Source organism: Phodopus roborovskii, unplaced genomic scaffold (assembly GCF_943737965.1).
Source record: "Phodopus roborovskii unplaced genomic scaffold, PHOROB, whole genome shotgun sequence".
NCBI classification, from domain to species: domain Eukaryota; kingdom Metazoa; phylum Chordata; class Mammalia; order Rodentia; family Cricetidae; genus Phodopus; species Phodopus roborovskii.
In genome coordinates, this window is record NW_026126417.1 from 3,405,699 (window position 1) to 3,427,112 (window position 21,414).

Genomic DNA, 21,414 nt, shown 5'->3' on the forward strand with positions numbered 1-21,414 from the left:
ATACACCATCCTCTCTTGGTCAGAACTCATGCCTGAGGTTGTAGTATGAAGACCTCAGCTCTAAAAACATCAGTCCAGGGCCAGGCCAGCCAGGCAGAAATTATCCCTCTCAAAAACAAGCATGTCTTAAAAAAATGATATTGATACCATCCCTTCCTATCTGGGTATTCCTTTAGCATTATGTATGTCAGAGTAAGTTCACAGAATCCCTGTGTAATCCCCATGTAATGAAACATGGTGTCCTCAAGCCAGTTGCTCTAGAACAGCTGCCTGTGTTTTCTCTCTAGCATGAAGGATTGTGATTCAATGTCATAGCAACCAACTCATGGAGAAGAAATGGTGGGAGCAGCTCCTCCTCCCATCTCTGTGATGGTCTAAGCTTCACGGCATCTTCCAGACTAAATAACTAGAGGGATTTATCTGGTTATAGAGATGCTGTTTCTCTGGTGTTGGTGTTTAAAAGAAAACCCTGTATGCTTTTCTCCAGACACAAAATTAACAATTTCTTCCTGACCACCTTTCAACGTGTTTGGCTGGAAAAGGTTAATGAAAAAACTCAGTGTGACAGACTAATACCCATTTTAATGGTAATGTAACCTCAAAGATACCAGCTCATCCTCTGCACATGCCTCTGTTCTTGGCCATGGTTTAATGTTCCCATAAGAATACACATTTGTACAATTTTTTTTTTAGAAAGTAAAATTCTGATTGGTCAGATTTTAATGGGAGACAGCAAGGTTTTGGTTCTACCAAAACACCAACCAGGACTTAATGGCCTCTCTTGTCCTTTTCTTCATTCCTGTCCTGTCTTGCTACTACCTTCACACTTAGCTGTGCTTCTGTGTCTAACTTTCCAGGAAGTCATTCCTGGCTTACAGGAAGTGGTATGAGCCAGACAGCAGAGCACAGCCAGGATCCCAGAGCCACACAGAAGGCATGCTCATAGCACAGCATGCCCAGCTCTTCTTACCTTCCTAAATAACCACTGGAATACCTTGCTGAGGTGTTCCTTGGGTAGGAGAAGGTGAGGAAGCTGAAGTTAAGGGCTTACAGTTTGTCTGACACTAAACTACAACACGATTTCGATTGTACTACTTGGACAGAGGACTAGTCTAAAGAAATGACTAAACTGCCATCTGAAGCAAGTATTTTCAGACTCGATCTAATCAACTCTTTCTCACTAGAATGGCAATGTGATAAAAGCCAGTAAAACTAAATGGGGAATCTGTCTTGCTCTGGCTATGATGCTCAGAAGGAGCTCAGGTATTTATGAGTCACCTAGTTCCGGGGTACAATGTGAGTTACTGACTGCCCTGACCAATCAGAAGATGAGAATTGTACAAAAAAGTCTGTCCTGCTTACTAACTACTAACCACCCAAACTAAAATAACAAGCCCACCGACTCTCCTGACCCCCACTCTTACCCTTCCACTCAGGCACCGCTCTATTAACCTCTTCCTCCATGGCTATCAGAGATTTTGGATAGAAACAGAGGCGTATTCCTTTGAAGAGAAACTAGTACAGGATTTGGCTGTAAGTACCAAACAAATTGGGAGCAAACATGGGTGTGAATGGGTTTGATTTTTGTATCTGTGTTTGTGGATGTTGTGAAAGTCAGGCATTCACAGAGAATGTGTGTGGTGTATCAACCTGAAAAGGACTAACTAAATTCTCAGGTTGATGCTGCCATTGGTCCTCGGAGCCAGAGGATGGAATTTGAATTAGAGGTGCTAATAATGTCCTCACCCCTATCTCCATCATCATTAACAACTAATGTATCTTTAAAGTGCACAGCTATGCCATGGGGAGCTCTTGCCAAGTTAAGTTTTGAGCACCATTGGTTGCCGGAGGCCCCTGTCCTGCTTACCCCCTTCGAAAACCCCACATCCATAACAATAGCTCTGCTTTGGGAAGGTGCAAATAAATAATCCTCTTTTCTGCAACTCTCTTCTGGGTTGGTCCTTCAAACGTCTGGCATTCACTCTCTCTAACAGATGATGTAACAGATCCCATGGGGGGGGGAATAAGCTCTCCCTCCTCTTCTCTGGCCAGTGTGTGGTTCTCTTTTCTCCTTACCACTCCAGTTTCTCATTTTCTATTCTCACTTGCTCTCTGCACTAATCTTGTATTGTTTCTCATTCATTCTTGTCCGCCTTTTTTTCTCTGTGAACTACCATCCTGTGTCTTTGCCCCTTCCCTCCCTTTTTTCTTTTTTCCTTCCCTTTGTTTTAAGGTCTCTTACTCCCCCCCCCCCCACACACACACACACACACTCCTGTTGATGAGGAGGGTGCTGCCTTTTTTTTCCCATTTTTCTGATGGTGTGAAGCTGGCAGTAGGCAGCATTTTAGCCCTCTCTGGCAGTACCATTCACACAGCCTTTGTAATTCACCAAGTACATCCACCCTGCTGACTTGGCCTCTGCCAGAAAAAATTCACTGTTGCCACTAACATCAGCTGCTGTTTCCCTTTCTATGAAAACAGAGAAGAGACTTGGTAAGAGGAGAGCAAGTCTTACCACTTTTAAGTAGCAGCTTTGCAGAACAATGCAAAATTTTAGGATAGAGTGCGAAGCTAAAACAAAGAGACATGTTTTTACTAGGGTAAATCTAGATTCATATTATGGTGAGGTTATGATTTAGTCCCTCTTCTTATAGTATTGAAATTAAGTCCACTAAACTTACCAAGTCATGTGCATGCCCTAATTTTACATACTTGTATCTATCAATAAGTATTATGATATTTGAAAAAAAAAACCCTAAAATAATATAACTGGACCCTGAATAGCCCCAGAGATTTGTGAATTTTGTCTCACCTCTATCTCAAGCCTGCTCCCCAGAAGAAATTACATGTATTATCTAGAGGCACTCAGTTTCTTGAGTGACAGCAGTGTTTCCCTCCCAAACTGGGGTGCCCACAGCTTGCATGAGTATTGATTGGAGTCAGCAACTCATTCCCTGTGGTCAGCCATTTGCTTTCTTTTATCTCATTGAATTTAAATTGGAATGTGTCTTTGATTGGCTGGGGGAAATGTGTATGTCTATGCCAACCTTGCATCCTCAGGAGTCCTACCCTATGTATCTGTCTACACCAACCTTGCATCCTTAGAACGCCTAACCTGAAATAAGCATCCGGCAGAGGTTTCCTTTCTCTGCTCTCAGTCTAGTCTGAAGCCCATCGTGCCTTGCGCTTTGCCTTCTCTTTATTTGCATGCAGTTGTATGGTACATGCAGGAATCTATGCCTCAAATGTGTCTGCGTTGCTCTATGTAGAAATCTCCCAAGGTTGAAGAGGAGGAAGAAGAAGAGACAGAAAAGCAGCCCGACCCACTTCATCAAATCATTCTGCATTTTAGCCGCAATGCACTGACGGAGAGGAGGTCAGCATCACCATGGTGTTCTTCCCACAGGTTGGGAATAGTACTCAGTCATATCTGCCCCTCTGTGGTCAGCAGAGGTAGACAGGCTCTGTCCATTGTCACCAGGAAATGCCCACAGGGCAGGCTTCTCTCATGATATGAGACAAACTAAAAATGAAACAGCCTAAAATTGTCACTTTACTCCTAAAGTCCATGGCAAGCCAATGCTGGCTCAGCTTTTAAAAGTCCAAGTATCTAATTAATTCACTCATGCATTTAACTTGGAATTTATATATTTTTAAGTAATGTTTTTGTTGACTCCAGAACATAGCCTGCTAAATATTTTCTTTGTTATTTCCAGCAAATTGGAAGATGACCCTTTGTATACCTCCTATTCCAGCATGATGGCCAAGGTACAGCTGGGTTCTCATACTTTGTCACACTTTATCTTTACATGTCTTGGGACATATCAAATTGTCATGAGAGCAAGAAGGGCAGGGCTTGGTCATGCCACAGGTTCTAGGCATCACACAACTCTTGCACCGTAAGTGTGCTGGTGGCTGGATCCACGGTCCAGTTCTAGGGCTCATTAAACAGGGTCTAAACATGAAGCTGTCTCTACATCTTCAGTTAGTGACCAGGAAAGGCCAGGGACTTTGGTCTGTGTACAGATGAAGGATACTAGAAAAAAGTTCCAGTGTCCTAGAGGAGCCACAGTGACTAGAGGAACGCCAGAAGTTTGACAAACTCTAGAATACTGAATATGCATAAAGAAACTGTCCTCACACATTCAGGGAGGAGGCAGATGCTGGCAAACAGGAACTTCTATTGCTTTGTTCTGCTGTGTCTCAGGGTCCTAGTACAAAGTGACAATTTAGGGTTTACATCATAGGTATCCCACTCATACTGTCACAGCCCTGGTATCTGTCTTAATGGGGACAACTTGCATTCCTTGCCTCTCATTTACATCAGAACTTTTTAGGGAAGGGAATTCATATCTGTGATTAAAACGGGTCACTGTTGGATTTGTGAGCTCTGTGTTCTCCTTTCTTGCTCCTTAAGCCCTTGGTGACTGCAGAAATGGCATTTAAAGTAGAATGTGGCCCTGCAATGATCAAAATGTTCCTACTTTTACAAGGTGCTGTGGTCCTGCGGTGTCTGTGAATGATAGCCTGTCCCCTGCCCTTGCAAAATATCATAGGAGAGGCATGCTCATTAGACTCCTATAACTTGGTTTTCTGTCTCCTCCTTTCCCCACTCCATGGAATCCAGAGTTGTCAGAGTGGTGAGGATGAAGAGGAAGAGGAAGACAAGGAAAAAACATTTGAAGTGAGTTTCATTAACGATAATAGAACCAGGGTCCTTGCAGGCCAATACACTGGTGACTGCCATTTGCCTATGAGGCTTGATGTACTGTTGTGTCCTAGTCAGCAAATCTAGCCATGGCTCTGTTATCTGCCCATGTGACTTACAAGTAGTAGGCAACCTTCTCATCATCAGTGTCCACTCCCAACTAGGTTGGTTCTGATGGGAAATGTTCTACTTCCCAGTTACTGTAGTTATGTAGATGGACAAATTTAAACAACCAAAAGTGAAAAATCAAGGGCATTGGGATGATCTATGCTACTCTATCAATACAAGTTGATAATAGTTTTTATTTCAAGACAGTGCTGAAGCCCAAAACTCCTAAAATTGTACAATTTTAGGTTCCTGTGTTCTTTGATAGGCAAAGCATCCAGAATTATAATAAAAATGAATGCAGCTAATTACAGTTCTGGTAATCGGCTCAATCAGAACATGTCTGCAGTCTAAATATGGGGACATGGAGACATTTCTTACATTCAGACAAATATATTCAGGTGGCCCCTCAAGCATGTTCCTTGTATAACAGAACTTGAAAACAAACACATTTAAATCTTGGCTTACAAGGAATTGCATGCTGGGAGATGGAAAGCTAGAGCACTGGAGGCAGCCAAGGAGGAACTTGTCTCCAGGAGAAAGACTTAACAGCTTGCCAGGTGGTCTTGCAGGAGAGACCGGAGCTAAGACAGGTGATGGACTGGTCCAGACTTTGACCTGCACTGCTTAGTTAGCTGTGTGAACCCCACCCTCATGCTAGGACTCTGAAGACAAAGACTGAGAGCGTTCACTGGATCTTTCTGCTCCTCTTACTAAAGTGGTCCTATTAAATAAATCTCCTTTTTCTGCACTTCACTATCAAAATAATAATAACAATACTAATTTTCTTTATAAAATCAAAGGTGAAAACAATATATTACCTCTCAGCAAAAAGAATAGAAAACCCATCATTAAAGAGTGAAAGAATTATGGGTAGATCCTTTAGGGAAGCTTGGTCATGTCTGGAAATAAAATTTAGAGGTTTGCTTTATCCAAAAGTATATGCATTGCCTTTCTTAGGCTATGAAAGACTCCCTCTCAGCATACCTCACCATGCTGCATTTACTCAAGGGGAACATGGGCAGAAGGGAGGAATGGGGAGCCTGGAGGGGCTGAGAACAAATCTTTCTATATGACTCCTTTTTCTAGGAGAAGGAGATGGAGAAGCAGAAAACACTGTATCAGCAAGCACGCTTGCACGAGCGCGGTGCTGCAGAGATGGTCCTTCAGATGATAAGTGCCAGCAAAGGTGATGTTCCCGTTTCTAGGTAGACCCTGGGCAACTAGCGTAGAGCTGATGCACTGTGACCTAAGGTCCCATTAACAAATATTAACAAACCTGGAGGAAGTCCAGAAGATATACTTTACCACCTCTTTCCTTGGTGAGTCAATCAAATCTTCACCCTGGCAGGTGAGATGAGCCCCATGGTGGTGGAGACTCTGAAGCTGGGGATTGCCATACTGAATGGAGGCAATGCTGGCGTACAGCAGGTAATGTGTCAGATGGGGATGGTGGAGAGTTCTGGGGTTCTTCCATTTGACAGTTCTCACTGAAGAGGTTTCATTTGTTCCAAGAGGGCCACCCTTTGGTGTTAATGGCCAATTATGTTAGAGTAGCTGGGAACACAGATAAAAGCAACAGGTGGGAGTCTGCATGCAAGTGTGTACTTAATAAAAAGATTTTTACCTGGGGTTAAAGGAACAAGACACTGCCTTTTCTCTCAGATTTTCCTGTGGAATTGTAAATACTCAGGATGTTTTTGAAGCCTCTGGTGTTTATTTCAGCCCTCTAACTTCTGAGCTGCTTTACCACGAGAAACCACAAATCATTCACATGCCTGTTATTCAATTACTTATTCCCTATTTGTTAAACAGTTATTTACCAATTGCTGGCGACGCCAGGTTCTGCTGTAAAGGCTGGAGTTATTGCAGTGAGCAACAAAAATAAAGTCCTCAATTGAGATGCTCAGGCTGGAGGATTTTTGAGTTCATGGCCAGCTCGGGCTACATAATGAATGTAACTCCATTTCATTAAACCCCACTGGTCAGAGATATAGCTCAGTGACAAAACACTTGCTTTACATGAACAAGGCCCTGTATTCAATTTCCCTGAACATAAGATAGCAGACCCTCCTAGCTCACTGATTACATTCTAGTGAGCACAAAAAACAAGACAGCCATTATTCAGATAGCTGCTAGTCATTCAGTGTCTGCATTGCAGCTGGTTGAAGAAGGTAGGCATGCATGACTAGCTCCTGAAGCAGTGGTTTTCAACTTGTGGGTCATGACCCATTTAGCAAAACTCTTTCTCCAAAAATATTTACATTATGATTCATAACAGTAACAAAATCAGTTATGAGGTAGCAATGAAAATAATTTATGTTTGGGAGGCGGGTCACCACGACATGAGGAACTATATTAAAGGGTCACAGCATTAGGAAGGTTGAGAACCACTGTGGCCTGAAGCATATTTGTGCACAAGAAAGTGAGCTCAAGCAGAACTTTAATATTCATAAAGGTATGTCCCAGAGCCCTTGCCTGTCTCATAACTACCTTTCACATAATGTTTTCTTAGTTTTTAAATCTTCCCAGGCAAATTTCTCATTAATTTCTCATTTTTCTTTATGACATACTTTCTTTTTTCTTCTACCACATATCAGCTAACTAACTTGCAGCAAGGTCATTTTTTTTAATATATAAAAATTTTCTGTCACATAGAATTCCCCCTTTCTAAAAACTGAAACCACATAAAACAAAGTAAAAATGTCTGTGCTTCCCACCAGGCCCATTGCTGTCTGAGCTCTTGTTCCTATAAACAATACTCATGAAAGGAGCAATTGCAATTAAACCTCAGCAACAATAAACATTTAATACATCACCGTCCTAACACCCATCTACTAAATGATAAAAGACTTCAAACAAGAAATCCACAAAAGCAACACTAATAAGCCTTTATATAACAGAACCCGACTCCCCAAATAGATGGTTGTACTCATGTATATTTTTCTTTAATTGTTATTGTTACATTTATGAATTCATATAAGCATATAAATATAACCTGCTAAGTACATTGTTGCCCAAATGTATGCTTTTAGGGCTGACCACTTGGTATTGGATCACTTATCAAGGGACTCATCCTTGGGGAAGATTATTCTCCCTCATTAATTGCCTATAGTTAATTGTCTGTTGCTCTTCATCTAGGGATAGAACCTTCTGAGATTTCCCCCAGATTGGCATGTCATCTGATGGTAATATTGTTCAGGCCTTGTTTAGGCAATCTATAGTTGAGATGTCATGGGTGTAGCTTCCCTGTTCTATAGAGAAGATAGTCTCTCAGCTAGCATCCTGGTCCCCTTGCTCTTACAGTCTCTTGGCCTCTTCTCGGATGTTCTCTGACCCTTGGTGTAGAGGTTATATTTTCTTAACTACACCAGTAATTCTGATGTGTAGTCTTGAGTCTGCTTTTGTGTGCTTCTGTGGCAGGGGATTTGCCATTTCTCCATCAGAGTTAAGATCACCAGTTGTGACATAGTTTTCATTGTTTCCCTCTAAACAATTCTCCTTTGCAGAAAATGCTAGATTACTTAAAAGAGAAAAAAGATGCTGGATTCTTTCAAAGCCTTTCTGGTCTCATGCAGTCTTGCAGGTAAGTATGGGGAAACCACCCAGCAATCATAAAAACAATTAAAGAGAAAGAGGTAAAGAGGTATACAAAAATCAGCTACCTTATCATGAAATTGAGAAGATTCAGCAGTTACCTACCTTAAAATCCTAGAGTGGCTATTCTTCCCTAGCCTTCAGGATTATGTTCAAACAACATTAAGAAATAATCCCCTTCACCCACAAACATCATTTCCTGTGCTGTGGTCCATCCCCTCCCTCCCCTCTCCTCCCCTCCCTTTCCTTTTTCTCTCCTCCCTCCTTCTGTCCCTCCCTCCTTCCTTCCTGTGATGGTTTTCCTCAAACATGCATACATCCAAAGTGAAGCCAAATAAATACTGGCAAAGAGGAGGAGGAGTACTTCACTCTCACTGAAGGCTATTTTCTTTCAATCCGTGAGACAACTTGTAATCTTTTCCCCCAACAATCCTTTGAGGTTGAATGGGTATTTTGTGAGCATACACTCTGATACATCCTTTTTGGCAGAGTTCCATTCTGGCATGGGAACAAAATTTTGATACAGACTAAAAAGCAAAGCATCAAATTATCGGCGGATCTTACCATTTGTAAGTTGCCCGTCATGGCTGAACCCACTTTTGAATTAATACCCAAAAGTCCCGGGGCCACCACACTAGCTCATTTTTAACATGGTAAGAAAAGTATTAGAAATGAAAGTTACAGTTACTTAACTCATTTGCTTCCAACTATCAAGAGTTTAGATGATTATCTTCCATTCAAAAATTTGGAGGATGAACATCCTTTCAGTAGACTCCATAATTTTGCCAACCTTATTTTATTGGATAAATCAAATTAATTATGCCTTGAGGCAACAAGGAGACTATCAGAGCTGTAGCATAATCCCTTGTTCTTAGCTCTCTCTCTCTGTGTCTCTCTCTGTATATATGTATATACATGTGTATATGTATATACATATTACACTACAATCTATTAGTTTGTTGTCTCTCTCAGGAACTCACTGAAGACTCCTGTGGACTCAGGGATGGCAAAATCAAGACCATTGTGTTGTACTTTGCTCGTAAAATCTCCATTAGGGCTCTAAGAGCTCTCTCAGTATGCTGCAGTGCTCAATACTGATAAATTTGTTTATAACTCATTTATGCTGATAGTATAGAGGGACAAGTGACATACACTTAATTGCCAGATGACTCCTCACAGAAGTTTTAAGGCACTTTAATGGGTTTTATTATTACACAAATAGTACATATATGTCAAATGCTTAAGCAGCAGGAAAACTCAAACATTCAACTTGGGTGTTTAGGGATTAAAATGAGACTTAGAAATGTGTGGCAATGATTCAAAAGCAAAGCTTCACAGCAATGATGTTCAAAAGTCCTTTCCTATGTTCACCACCACCCCCACACCTATCCCTTCCCAACCCAGTGCAGCAAAATCCAAATAGCAAAATGGCAGGATATTTTGGGATTTTTAAGCAGATCCATTTTTATCAAACAGGCTAGGATGGGAAAAACAATAAAGCTAGAGCCTGGAGAAATATCAGAGGAAATAAGAGCCCTTGTAGCTTTTGCAGAGGACCTGAGTTCAGTTCCCAGCACACACATGGTGGCTCACAACTGTCCATGAACTCCAGTTCCAGGGGATTCCATGGTCTCTTCTGACCTCCATGAGCACCAGGCATGTACATGGTACATGCAAGCAAAACCCTTGTATACAACAATAAATATCTTTTAAAACTTTAAAAAGAAAAACAACAAATGGAGCAATAGAAATTTTGCCATTCTCTGTTTAAAATTCCCTCCAGAGTTTATAAAAGTCACAACTCCCCAAAAAGGAAAACCAATTAAAAGAGTGCCAATATGTCTCTAGTCTACAACCTTGTCCTCTGAACACTGGCAGAATTAAGGCTAATGTTAGGTCACAGGCTCAACCATGCACGCGCCTAAGAGCAATCAATATACCTTTATAAACGTTTTGCTCCAGGACACTTTTCAGACCAGAGAAGGAATTAAAGGGTTAGGAGAACAGAAGAATGCTTACTTGGAAGTCATCTGATCCCACAGTGTTCTCATTCTCAGCCTGAGTGGTTGAGGTTCTTGCCTCAACAAAACTTGACTGTAACCAGGAAGGTGGGAGAAAATGGGGACAAAAAATTGCCAACTTTTCACCAATTTGAGGATACCAAGGGACATCATTGCACATAAGGCTTAATCTTAGCTGCTACTGCCTTTTGAACAATGTAGAAACCATAAAAGGGCGTGACTTTTGAAGTCTTCAGTTTCTAGCTCTCCTCCATTCCTCATCCTAGACACTAGGGACCACAATTCCCTTTGATCTTTAAAGAAAGTACCTGGGCAGGAGGTGAGCATTGAGTGGAGTTTAAGAAAACTCAGAAACAACTCATCTATTCCTGACTTGGGAAGGCTTTCTAATTCTTCACCAGTAAGAAAGGATCATCACTTCCCTGTACATACGACAAGGTCTGTGAGCTGTCACATCCATAACCACAGTGCTTGGTACAAATTTGGCACAGGCTTCCTTAATCATGCTGTTGTGTGTTGGCCCATTTATGATAACAAAGAGACAAAATATTTTTTATAAATACATTGACATTAGAAATCTATTTTCCCACTGTGGTTAGTCCTGAACCTTGTTTTCTTTTATTGATTAAAAGTGTCCTTGATTTGAATGCATTTGAGAGGCAGAATAAAGCTGAAGGCCTGGGAATGGTTACAGAAGAAGGAACATGTAAGTAATTAATTAATGCCAAGGTCATCCCCTACCTGGTTGAAATCTCTCAACTCTTTCTGATCAGAGCCTTTGCATGCAATTTCTTTGTCTGCAAAGACTTGCTCCATTTGAGCAAAAACATTTCTATCTGCAGTGTTGCTAAGGCTAGCATCTAGGCTGGATGTGTTCATAGAGATAGCTGTAATTGAAGAAAGTTTGTTACACTATTTATGGGTTTCTTACTTTGTCTTTTCTCTTTTTCCTCTTACCACCAGTAATTGTTCGGGAGCGTGGTAAGTGGGAGCCTCTAGCTTGAGTGCCTACCATGTGTGTGAATCCTAAGAGATTGGATTTAATTGCCTTGGTGCAGACACATCTTAGGTTTGGTGGTTGCATGTCGAGTTTAACCCAGCAGTTTGATGCTTAATTAAAGAAGTGCCTACTATCTGTAAAGCATGGGTTATTATGGGCTATGCGCCACTGGCTGCTGTTGTTCTAGTTGTTCTCATTACATGGTGTGTCTTGGAGCTAAACAATTTACTGGGCTGTGTACTCTGCAGCCTTGGTTCTCAATTAGTTGGGCTTACCAACATTAGTTCAAAGGTCCATTTCCAAACCCTTTTGTCATTTTTGGAATCATTTGCACTAGAAAGTACTTCTTGTTGAGAAGCCATGCAGATGCTGATGTGTATATTATGTTTTCAAGGTGAAAAGGTACTCCAGAATGATGAGTTCACACAGGATCTCTTTAGATTTCTACAGTTGCTTTGTGAAGGACATAACAGTGGTGAGTGAAAACAACTGACTTGCCCAGGGAAAACAGCATTTGCATGCACAATTCTTTCAGTTCAGTGGTCTCCACTTTATTTACATAGTTGTTTTCTGTCTTAATTACTATTCTATGACTATGAAGAGTCACCATGACCCAGGCAACTCTTATTTTGGGGCTTGCTTAAAGTTTTAGAGGATTGGTCCGTAATCATCATCATGGGAAGCAGACTGGTATGGTGCTGGAGCAGTAGCTGAGAGCTTTACACCCTGATCCACAGGCAGCAGGCAAACAGAGCAAGACTGGGCCTGGCATGGGCTTTTTAAACTTCAAAGCCCACTCCCAGAGGCACACTTCCTCCAACAAAGCCACACCTCCTCCAAGGCCACATCCCCCAATCCTTCCCAAACAGTTCCATTAACTGGTTACCAAGCATTCAAACATAAGAGTTTGGGGTGGGGGGGGCATTCTCATCCAAACCACTACACTATCCAAGTCCATCTAATCCTTATTAAGAAAGGCTATATAAAATGACTTATGGCTGCTATTTAGTGTCACCAAGGCTAAACCATTCCTAGAATCACCAGCCCCTTCATATCACCTCTTTTGTCTCATCTTGTTTTAGGTGTCACATGGTTGTCAGGGCTCAGAGTAGAGCAGGATCTGTGAGGCTCCAAATGTATTATCTATGTGAGTCTTGCCACATAGTATGCCACGTCTAAGCTCAGCTAAGAGGGTATGCCTGGCTCCATTTGGTATACCAGGCCTAGGATCTGACTCATCACTGGTATTCTCAGACTTTCAGAACTTTCTGAGGACTCAGATGGGCAACACCACCACCGTGAACATCATAATCAGCACTGTGGACTACCTTCTGCGTCTGCAGGTGGGTCGGAACCATAGGCCATGGTGCATTGTTACCTACAGTTACACAAGTTAGCATCAGATATATCCTTGGCTTTAAGGCCCAGGATACAGATGTTTATCAGTGGAACTATATTTTGTTAAACCAGCCATATGCTGGAGATCATTTCATGCACCTGACTACTGAACATCATAGTTTAATGAGATGACGCACTATAGTATTTTGGCGGTTTACTCTTGAGATTGTGTGGCTGACCCTGGCTCCTGACTAGCTTTATGAGAGAACATCATAATATAAGTAGGTAGCTGAAAACACAATACTCAGAATTTCAAGTACAATTTCAATGGAATCTATGCCACTTTCACACCATTGTTAAGTTTAAAACTTATGCATTAGACCGGCATATGTCAGAGAATGTTTATACAGTCTGATCCTCACTTAAGGGAAGTTTTAATTCCTAAAACATGTATTCAAAGACAAAGTGAGAGGACTCTTAATTATGAAAGCTTAATTATAAAAGCTAGGTTTAGGTTAGTGTTGTCAGTGAAGACCTAGCTAAGGGGCCAAGAAAGAATAACCTATGAATAATCAGTATTATCTTCAGTGGACATGGCTCAATTTGAATGTTGTATATCATAGTCTCCCATGTGCTAAAGGCTGTGTGGCTTCCTTATATCTTCTTCCCTGTGGAAAAGTATGTGTGTTTGAAAGGTGCTAGGGAGCAGCTATCTCTGTCCATCTTCATAGTTCCTGTCATAGCAGATGTGCAGAGACATGGGATTCTCTGAATTCTTCTTGTCCATTGAGTTTATCTTCCTTAAATTCAGTCAGAACAATGTCGAATTCTGTTTGCTTTTAGGAATCAATCAGCGATTTCTATTGGTACTATTCAGGAAAGGACATCATTGATGAATCTGGACAGCACAATTTCTCTAAAGCTCTTGCAGTCACCAAGCAGATTTTTAATTCTCTTACAGAGTACATCCAGGTAAGTGCTATTGAGGGCAGAGGTGACAGCAAATAGAATATTTGTAGCATCTTCATTTTCTATATTCTCTAAAGAGTATTTGGATGCACATAGTGATTGGTCTATGTACTCAGCCCCAATACTGACATTATTTCTTATCTAGATAAAGGAACCATTGGTGCCTGTGTCTATGAGAACCTATATTTTATGGTCCCCTATTCATGGGACCTATTCATGGAGTTGTTACACTTTATTTTCATTTACCATTTTGCTTCCCTTTCTAGACTGAAAACTTTAAATGAACAAAGAAAATATATTTGCTTTAAAATTCTGATGATGTATCAATATCTGATGTTCAATAAGCATGAAGAGTGAAGTAAAGATACTATTTATAGAGATACTACATATAGATACTATTATAGGCGTAAGCATACCCTAGTAGGGATTTAAAAAAAAAAAAAAAAAAGAAACAGAATCCAACCTACCTATGGTGGTACATGACTACAAGCCCAGGGTTTAGGAGGTTGAGGCAGGAGGATCTTGAGTTTGGAGCTAATCTGGGCAACACAGTGAGACTCTGTCACAAAGTCAAACAAACAATAGTAAAACTCTCAGAATCACTGAGCTCTTACTATGGAAAAAGTAATGTCAGTGGATTTCAGGGTGAATGTGTTAATTTTCTCTTTCCATAACATTTTCTATTCATTTCCTACAACAATCTACCTACTGACAAGAGATGAATAATGTATGTAAGTAAACATGTCTATATAATCAGTAGCCATATCAGCCTTCTGTGATACAAGATTTTGGAACGTATTTGAGACTTCATTTTTATGTTATAATAACAAGAAAACTCATGAATAAAATATTCGCTCATTTATCTGTGTTCCTAGGAAGGCTACCATTAAAAGAGCTTATAATATACTTGAAAATGCATATATATATAATGAAAAATATTTGATATGAGATGATCACACATGATTTGAAACAATCATGTATATTATTCCTCAAATCATAATTATTATGCACCAAACATGTAGAAATGGAATTGAGGATAGCCTCAACAACATACTGAGACACCGAGTCAGACAAGGAAAACACACACACACACACACACACACACACACACACACACACACACACACACACACGTATGAGTTTAATGGAAGACAAAACTCTTACAAACTTTGAGGCTTAGTATTGTCACAGAGACATACAGACTGTATATAAATAAAGAAAGGTATATATTGGTCCTCTGGAGAAGTGGAGATAAGATTGTAAGAGACTTCATGAAAAATAATGTCAAATAATTCCTTCGGTTTGTTGTAACTGAAGAATAAACAAGGGAAGATGGGAGAAATGTCCCAAACCCTTCCCCGTGTACCATCATTTCCTTATTGCCCAATTCTTTAATTCAAAAGTAAATCTCAGGGTAGGCTCCTTTTTATATCATGGAGTTGATATATGTTCTATGAAAAACATTATCTGGAGGGCAAGGCAGGATGATCACAAGTTCAGGATCTGCCTCAGGTAGAGAGTGGGTTCAAAACCAGCTACATGAAGGAGATCCTGTCTCAAAATTTAGATAATTTAAAAAGGGCTGAGGCTATAGCTCAGTAGTAGAGTGACTGCCTTGTATGTGTGAGGCCCCAGGTTCAATCCCCAATACTTAAGAAAGAGAGGGAGGGAAGGAGGAAAAAAGGAGAGAAGAGAGAGAGAGGCAACTTTCATCCAATCTTTATTGTGAGGCAACAACTAGTTCACGCAGATTTCATTCATGAAAAAATATAAAACTTAGTATACTACCTGAAATTTTTTATGTAGCAAAATTAAACAATTAAAACTCAAAATAAAAAAAGGGCTTCACTAAGGAAAGGACAGTACTATCCCATCCAAAGGTAGATATAGGAAGGAGAAAGTTGCCAAAGAGAGATTTCTCCTGGAGTACTTAATACAAAAGAAAAGCTTGTGTTCTGTAAATGCATGTTTCTTTCAACAACCAGTTTTGTTCCAAAATGAACTAATTGGCCTCTGGGGACAAGAAATTGAGCATAGATAAACAGTGATTTGGGATAAATCAGTATGATTGGGGAAAGTAGACAATATTTCTTCTCAGCTTCCCCTTGTGAGTCCTACCAAGACTTGCATTCTTGAGGTGTAGTAGAAGTAGTTGGCCACTGGGATTATTACAAGATTTTAAACCTCAATTAGTCAGAAGTCATATCACATGTAGCTTTGCAACAGGGGGTAGATTACATCTGGTTTTCATACTGTGGTCTCCAACACCCTTGATTTCTTTAAAAGAAATGGGTGAAGAGAATGTAGTGGAACTCCCTTAGATCTGCTTTAACTATAGTATTTAACTATTTTGTTAACTACATGCTTCATTCTGAAGCTAAAAGATATTCAGTGGGCTGTAAAATCCCCATTTCCCCCTAGATAGAATATCCTATAATGGGGAAGAATTAAAAGTATCTTGGTAAAATATTGAACCAAAAAATACCTGAGTTTGGAAAGCACTGCCCTCTCACATAAACCTGAGTCAAATGCCCTCCTAGGACAGGCTCTGAGTAACTCTCCTCTTTCCAGGGCCCTTGCATTGGGAACCAGCAGAGCCTGGCCCACAGTAGGCTGTGGGATGCAGTGGTTGGATTCCTCCATGTATTTGCTAACATGCAGATGAAGCTCTCTCAGGTACTGTGGCCTGTTCCCCTACATATTTCATTACTGTGGAATGTTGGATTAATTCTCGCCCTTTGGACTTCCCCTTGTGGATGTGGCTGCTCAATCAAAGGCTGGAAAAGCCACGCAGATTAGGTCTCATTCTTAAAACCGACGACCAAAATGGGAAGCAGGGATGAATGCCTGGGGGTGGGGAGATCCCACAGGGGCTTTTGCATGAATGCAGCTTCTCCCTTCCTTGTGTCCCACCACTCTGTTATTTTGTAACTGCCTTAACACTGCTCTCCATGGTACTAGTCCCCTACCTTGTCACTGTCTTGTCATTTTAGAATACTATTCCACCGACCTTTCTCACCTGCCAAATGTTGCATGTCCCTGTTGCCCACAAATGCCCCCTCCCTTAGCCCACTCCCCGCTTTCCCTCCTTCCCCACCTCTACCTCTCCTTCTCCCCATCTCTCTGGCAAGATGAATCAGAATCACTCAGAGCATTTATTATGAACAAATAAATGAAGCATATGTAGCAGCTGATCGCCTCTCTCCATGGCAACACATGAGGGAGCACTTCAAGATGTGTTTCAGACTGATTAGAGAGACATTTGCAGCATTAATTTAAATAATGTACATCCAGAAATTTCAAGGCTGTCATACCTGCCTCCTCTCTTTTGGAATGTGCCGTGCAACCCTTCATTACTTTCCCCTTTTGACTCTGGCCTTATGGGAAGAGAGTTCTGGGGGGACAACTAATTTGGCAGTAACATGTCCATGTCTGTGTCAACCATGACAGTGTGGTCTAGAGGCTCTGGAGACAAGAGCCCTGCCACCTCCATTATCAGTGACTTTTGGAAACTTAACTCGCCGCTTCTGGCTTTTGGTTTAATCATCTGTAAACTATGGATAGAAGACATGACCTCTGAGGCCTCCTCTCAGCTCTAATACTCTGTCCTGCTATGTCTTTATCTTTCTTTCAAATGTAGCTGTGACACACAATAGGAAAGAGTCCCTCAGGAATCTGAATGGCTAGGCAAAGAACTATGTCTTTTCACAAGAGAGACAAAGAATCTGTTAAAAAATGTGGCCCTAAGAACATTTTTAAAAATACCTTCAGATTATTGTGCCAGGCATCACTTTCCAATTTTAATTTCACCCTTTGATGAGCTCTTCATCTACCATCCTATATATGCCAAAGGGTTTGCAGCACAGAACTTGTTTCTAAGTACTCTGCCTGTACTGCTTGAATGAAAGATCAAGACCATCCAGAGGAGTAGCTGTGCTTACATATTGTTTAAGAACTCAGTGTCACCCTGATCACCACCAACTACAACTAGGTTAAACTAATCCAGGAAGAAAGGAGTATCTACTTGGTAATCTAATGTTTCCTTATTACAACAATATATCCCATGAAGCTCCTGCAGGTAGTCTTCCAGTACAGAAAATGACAAAATAAACTTGAGAAGGTACCTGATGACTCTTCAGTGAATGGGGCTGTTAGGTGGTGTTGAGGAACAGACAGTATGTCTGCCACATTTGTGCTAAGGAGAAAGTGAAGGCATCTCCCTGCACTATAGGCAGTGGGTAGAGCCACCTTCACTCAGAGCGAGACGGGAGCTCATTCCTGGCTTTGATGCAGCCTTCACCTAACCTTCCCAGAGCAGGCCCTCCTTGCTCACTACCCTGGACTTTGCTAAGGGATCAGATAGCTCAGGGTATCTCCTGTTTCTGTTCTAGGATTCCAGTCAGATCGAGCTGCTGAAGGAACTCTTGGATCTCCTTCAGGACATGGTGGTGATGCTTCTGTCCCTACTGGAAGGTTGGGCTGTTTGGTATAACTAGGCATTCACACGATTGTAATTGGTCTGAGCACTAAGCTTACTAATCACACAGTGTAGCCTTCTGGCAGGTCTCTGAGATCTTAAGACATTGGTTAGAATGTCAAATTTTCAGAAAGAAAGAAAAAAATAAGTGAGGGGCACATGGTCTGATGGACAAAGCCTGAAACCAACTCATTTGATGCCAATAGGAAAGCCAGAATGAACTGGGGAAAACTTCCAAGCTTTGCCCCTCCCTATCCTCTCCCTCTCCCCATTGCTTTTCAACATATCTGGCTGCCAGTGTGTATGCCAGCCATCTAACTGGGCACCCTCCCAGGTCATAGGGGATCAAAGGGACACCATGTATCCCTACATATTCTCAGAGATCTGATAGTGGAATGGCCTCCTAGGCCATGTTGTGGCAATTTCCCTCTCACCCTGGTTTCTTCTCCCTTGGCTCCTGGTGGGGTAGTTGTTATGGCTTGCTGCTCTCTATTGTCAAATCATAATGGTCAGAAATGAACTAATTAATTTGGCACATAAGTCTCCTAAGAAGAGCTACCTGTCCAGTTACGCGATAGCTTGGATTCATTTTTGTATATGTATGTCTTTTTGAACCTGCCTCACAGGAAATGTGGTAAACGGAACTATTGGAAAGCAGATGGTTGACACACTGGTAGAATCTTCTACTAATGTAGAAATGATCTTGAAATTCTTTGACATGTTCTTGAAACTTAAAGACTTAACCAGCTCAGACACCTTCAAAGAATATGACCCAGATGGTAAAGGGATCATCTCCAGGAAAGAATTCCAGAAGGCCATGGAAGGTCTAAAACAATATACACAGTCAGAGATTGACTTTCTCCTTTCATGTACAGAAGCTGATGAGAATGACATGTTTAATTATGTTGATTTTGTGGAGCGGTTCCATGAGCCAGCCAAGGACATAGGCTTCAATGTGGCAGTGTTATTGACAAATCTCTCTGAGCACATGCCAAATGATTCTCGCCTGAAGTGTCTATTGGACCCAGCAGAAAGTGTGCTAAACTACTTTGAACCATACCTAGGTCGAATTGAGATCATGGGTGGGGCCAAGAAAATTGAACGTGTTTATTTTGAGATCAGTGAATCCAGTCGAACTCAGTGGGAGAAGCCTCAGGTGAAGGAATCCAAGCGACAGTTCATCTTTGATGTCGTCAATGAAGGCGGGGAGCAAGAGAAGATGGAGCTGTTCGTGAACTTCTGTGAGGATACAATCTTTGAGATGCAATTAGCATCTCAGATCTCAGAATCTGACTCAACTGACAGACCGGAAGAAGAGGAGGAAGAGGGTGAAGATTCTGCTTATGCGATAGAAATGGAGGGAGAGGAAGAGGAAGATAAGTCTTTTGAGTCTGCCTCTGCCTTTACCATGGCCTGTGCCTCAGTAAAGAGAAATGTCACCAACTTTCTGAAGAGGGCAACCCTGAAGAACCTCAGGAAACAGTACAGGAACGTGAAAAAGATGAGTGCGAAGGAGCTGGTGAAGGTGTTCTTCTCTTTCTTCTGGATGCTGTTTGTAGGCCTCTTTCATTTGCTCTTCACTATCTTGGGAGGAATCTTTCAGATCCTCTGGAACACAGTGTTTGGAGGGGGCCTCATAGAAGGGGCAAAGAACATCAGAGTGACCAAGATCCTAGGCGACATGCCTGACCCCACACAGTTTGGGATCCATGATGATGCAATGGAGGCTGACAGGGCAGAAGTGGTTGAGCCAGGAGTCACCACTGAGTTGGTCCACTTCGTCAAGGGTGAGCCGGGAGATACAGACATTATGTCAGACCTCTTTGGAATCCACTCAAAGAAAGAAAGTGGCTTAAAACAAGGGCCTGAAGTGGGACTGGGTGACCTCTCTGAAATCATTGGCAAGGATGAACCCCCTACATTAGAGAGTACTGTGCGGAAGAAAAAGAAAGCACAGGTGAGCATAATCCTTGTCTGTTGTCCTTGTGCCCATATGACTGTAACTGTATCTTACAGTCAGTACATTGTTTGCACAGGTAATAACGTGGCATTAACGCTGGTTCAGATAGGATTATTCTGACAGTCCAGATTTACCAGGTATGGGGACAAAGCAACTTAGATGAGTGTTTCAGTGCTTTGCCACCAAGAGGACTTCTAGTCTACATTGTACAGCTTGAACATATGATGATCTGAAACCTTCACTTGCTTCAGACTTATTAGGTTAGTGTTCATGGTGCACAGGCTGATTCAGTTAAAGCATTGAAAACCAAGTATAATGCATGAATATATTTCGTATGAGGCAGTATTTCTATATAATATAGATACTATATTTTTATAAAATATATATGTGTATATATATTTATTTACAGTCTATTATGTCAGTGAGTCTGATCATGTCTGGAACATTCTTATCAACAGGGCTTTGAGTCAGTCAACTAGATCAAATGGATAAGACAAAAGCAACTTAGAGGCCATTGACCACAGAATGTTTTGGATATTCCCTTCTCTTACAACATCCAACTCACCATGCCACTTTAGCATCAAAGGAAGTGAGGTTGCAGACAAAGACCAACACACACCCATTCATTAATTCCATTGTCACCTTTTGACATTTTAACAGGCACATGCCACTGTTCTGAGGTCTGAGAATTGAATGATAACAGAGCAAGCCTTTTTCCTTGTAATTTTATAGAAGACAGACACCGAACAAGTTGATGCAAATAAGAAGTATGCTAGGAAGTATATTAGGAAATGGAGGAGAGGTGTGGAGAGGCCAAGGAGGGAGGCAACGGCACAGGTGTCCTTATATTTTGCATTTCTCTCTGTCTCATTACACAGAGCCATTTGATAAAGGCTAGAGACTAATTCAGATACTACATGCACAAGACTATGTTCTGGTTAACAAAATAATAGTTTTGCTTTCATGGAACTTAGTCTTTAGTAGGAAAAGATAACAAGTAAAAAAGATAATTACCATTGGTGATGCTTGTTCAGGTTAATAAACTAATGGGTTAAAAGGGACGTGGTGGAACCATCAACCATTCTTGATGGCATTTGCTTATAAACCGGGCAGCCAAAAAGGCTCCTGAAGAGATATGATCTGAGCCAAATCCTAAAGCTTGATAGGCATATGGAAAGTCGGGGGTTCATGATCCAGGCAAAGGGTCAGACTACTGAAAAGGATACATAACCACAG

General features: G+C 41.3%; 1 protein-coding gene across 1 annotated transcript in view; it reads left to right on the forward strand.

The window, feature by feature from the left end:
• The window catches only part of Ryr3 (ryanodine receptor 3), a 506,993-nt gene that overhangs the window by 463,531 nt on the left and 22,048 nt on the right, over positions 1-21,414 (forward strand). Inside the window, exons 74-87 of the mRNA XM_051183787.1 lie at positions 1,437-1,533; positions 3,273-3,379; positions 3,720-3,771; positions 4,631-4,687; positions 5,906-6,005; positions 6,168-6,247; positions 8,326-8,402; positions 11,067-11,140; positions 11,829-11,909; positions 12,689-12,777; positions 13,616-13,744; positions 16,313-16,417; positions 18,133-18,214; positions 18,845-20,175. Coding sequence (XP_051039744.1) covers positions 1,437-1,533; positions 3,273-3,379; positions 3,720-3,771; positions 4,631-4,687; positions 5,906-6,005; positions 6,168-6,247; positions 8,326-8,402; positions 11,067-11,140; positions 11,829-11,909; positions 12,689-12,777; positions 13,616-13,744; positions 16,313-16,417; positions 18,133-18,214; positions 18,845-20,175 — 2,461 coding nt within the window. The remainder of the gene's footprint in view (positions 1-1,436; positions 1,534-3,272; positions 3,380-3,719; positions 3,772-4,630; positions 4,688-5,905; positions 6,006-6,167; positions 6,248-8,325; positions 8,403-11,066; positions 11,141-11,828; positions 11,910-12,688; positions 12,778-13,615; positions 13,745-16,312; positions 16,418-18,132; positions 18,215-18,844; positions 20,176-21,414) is intronic.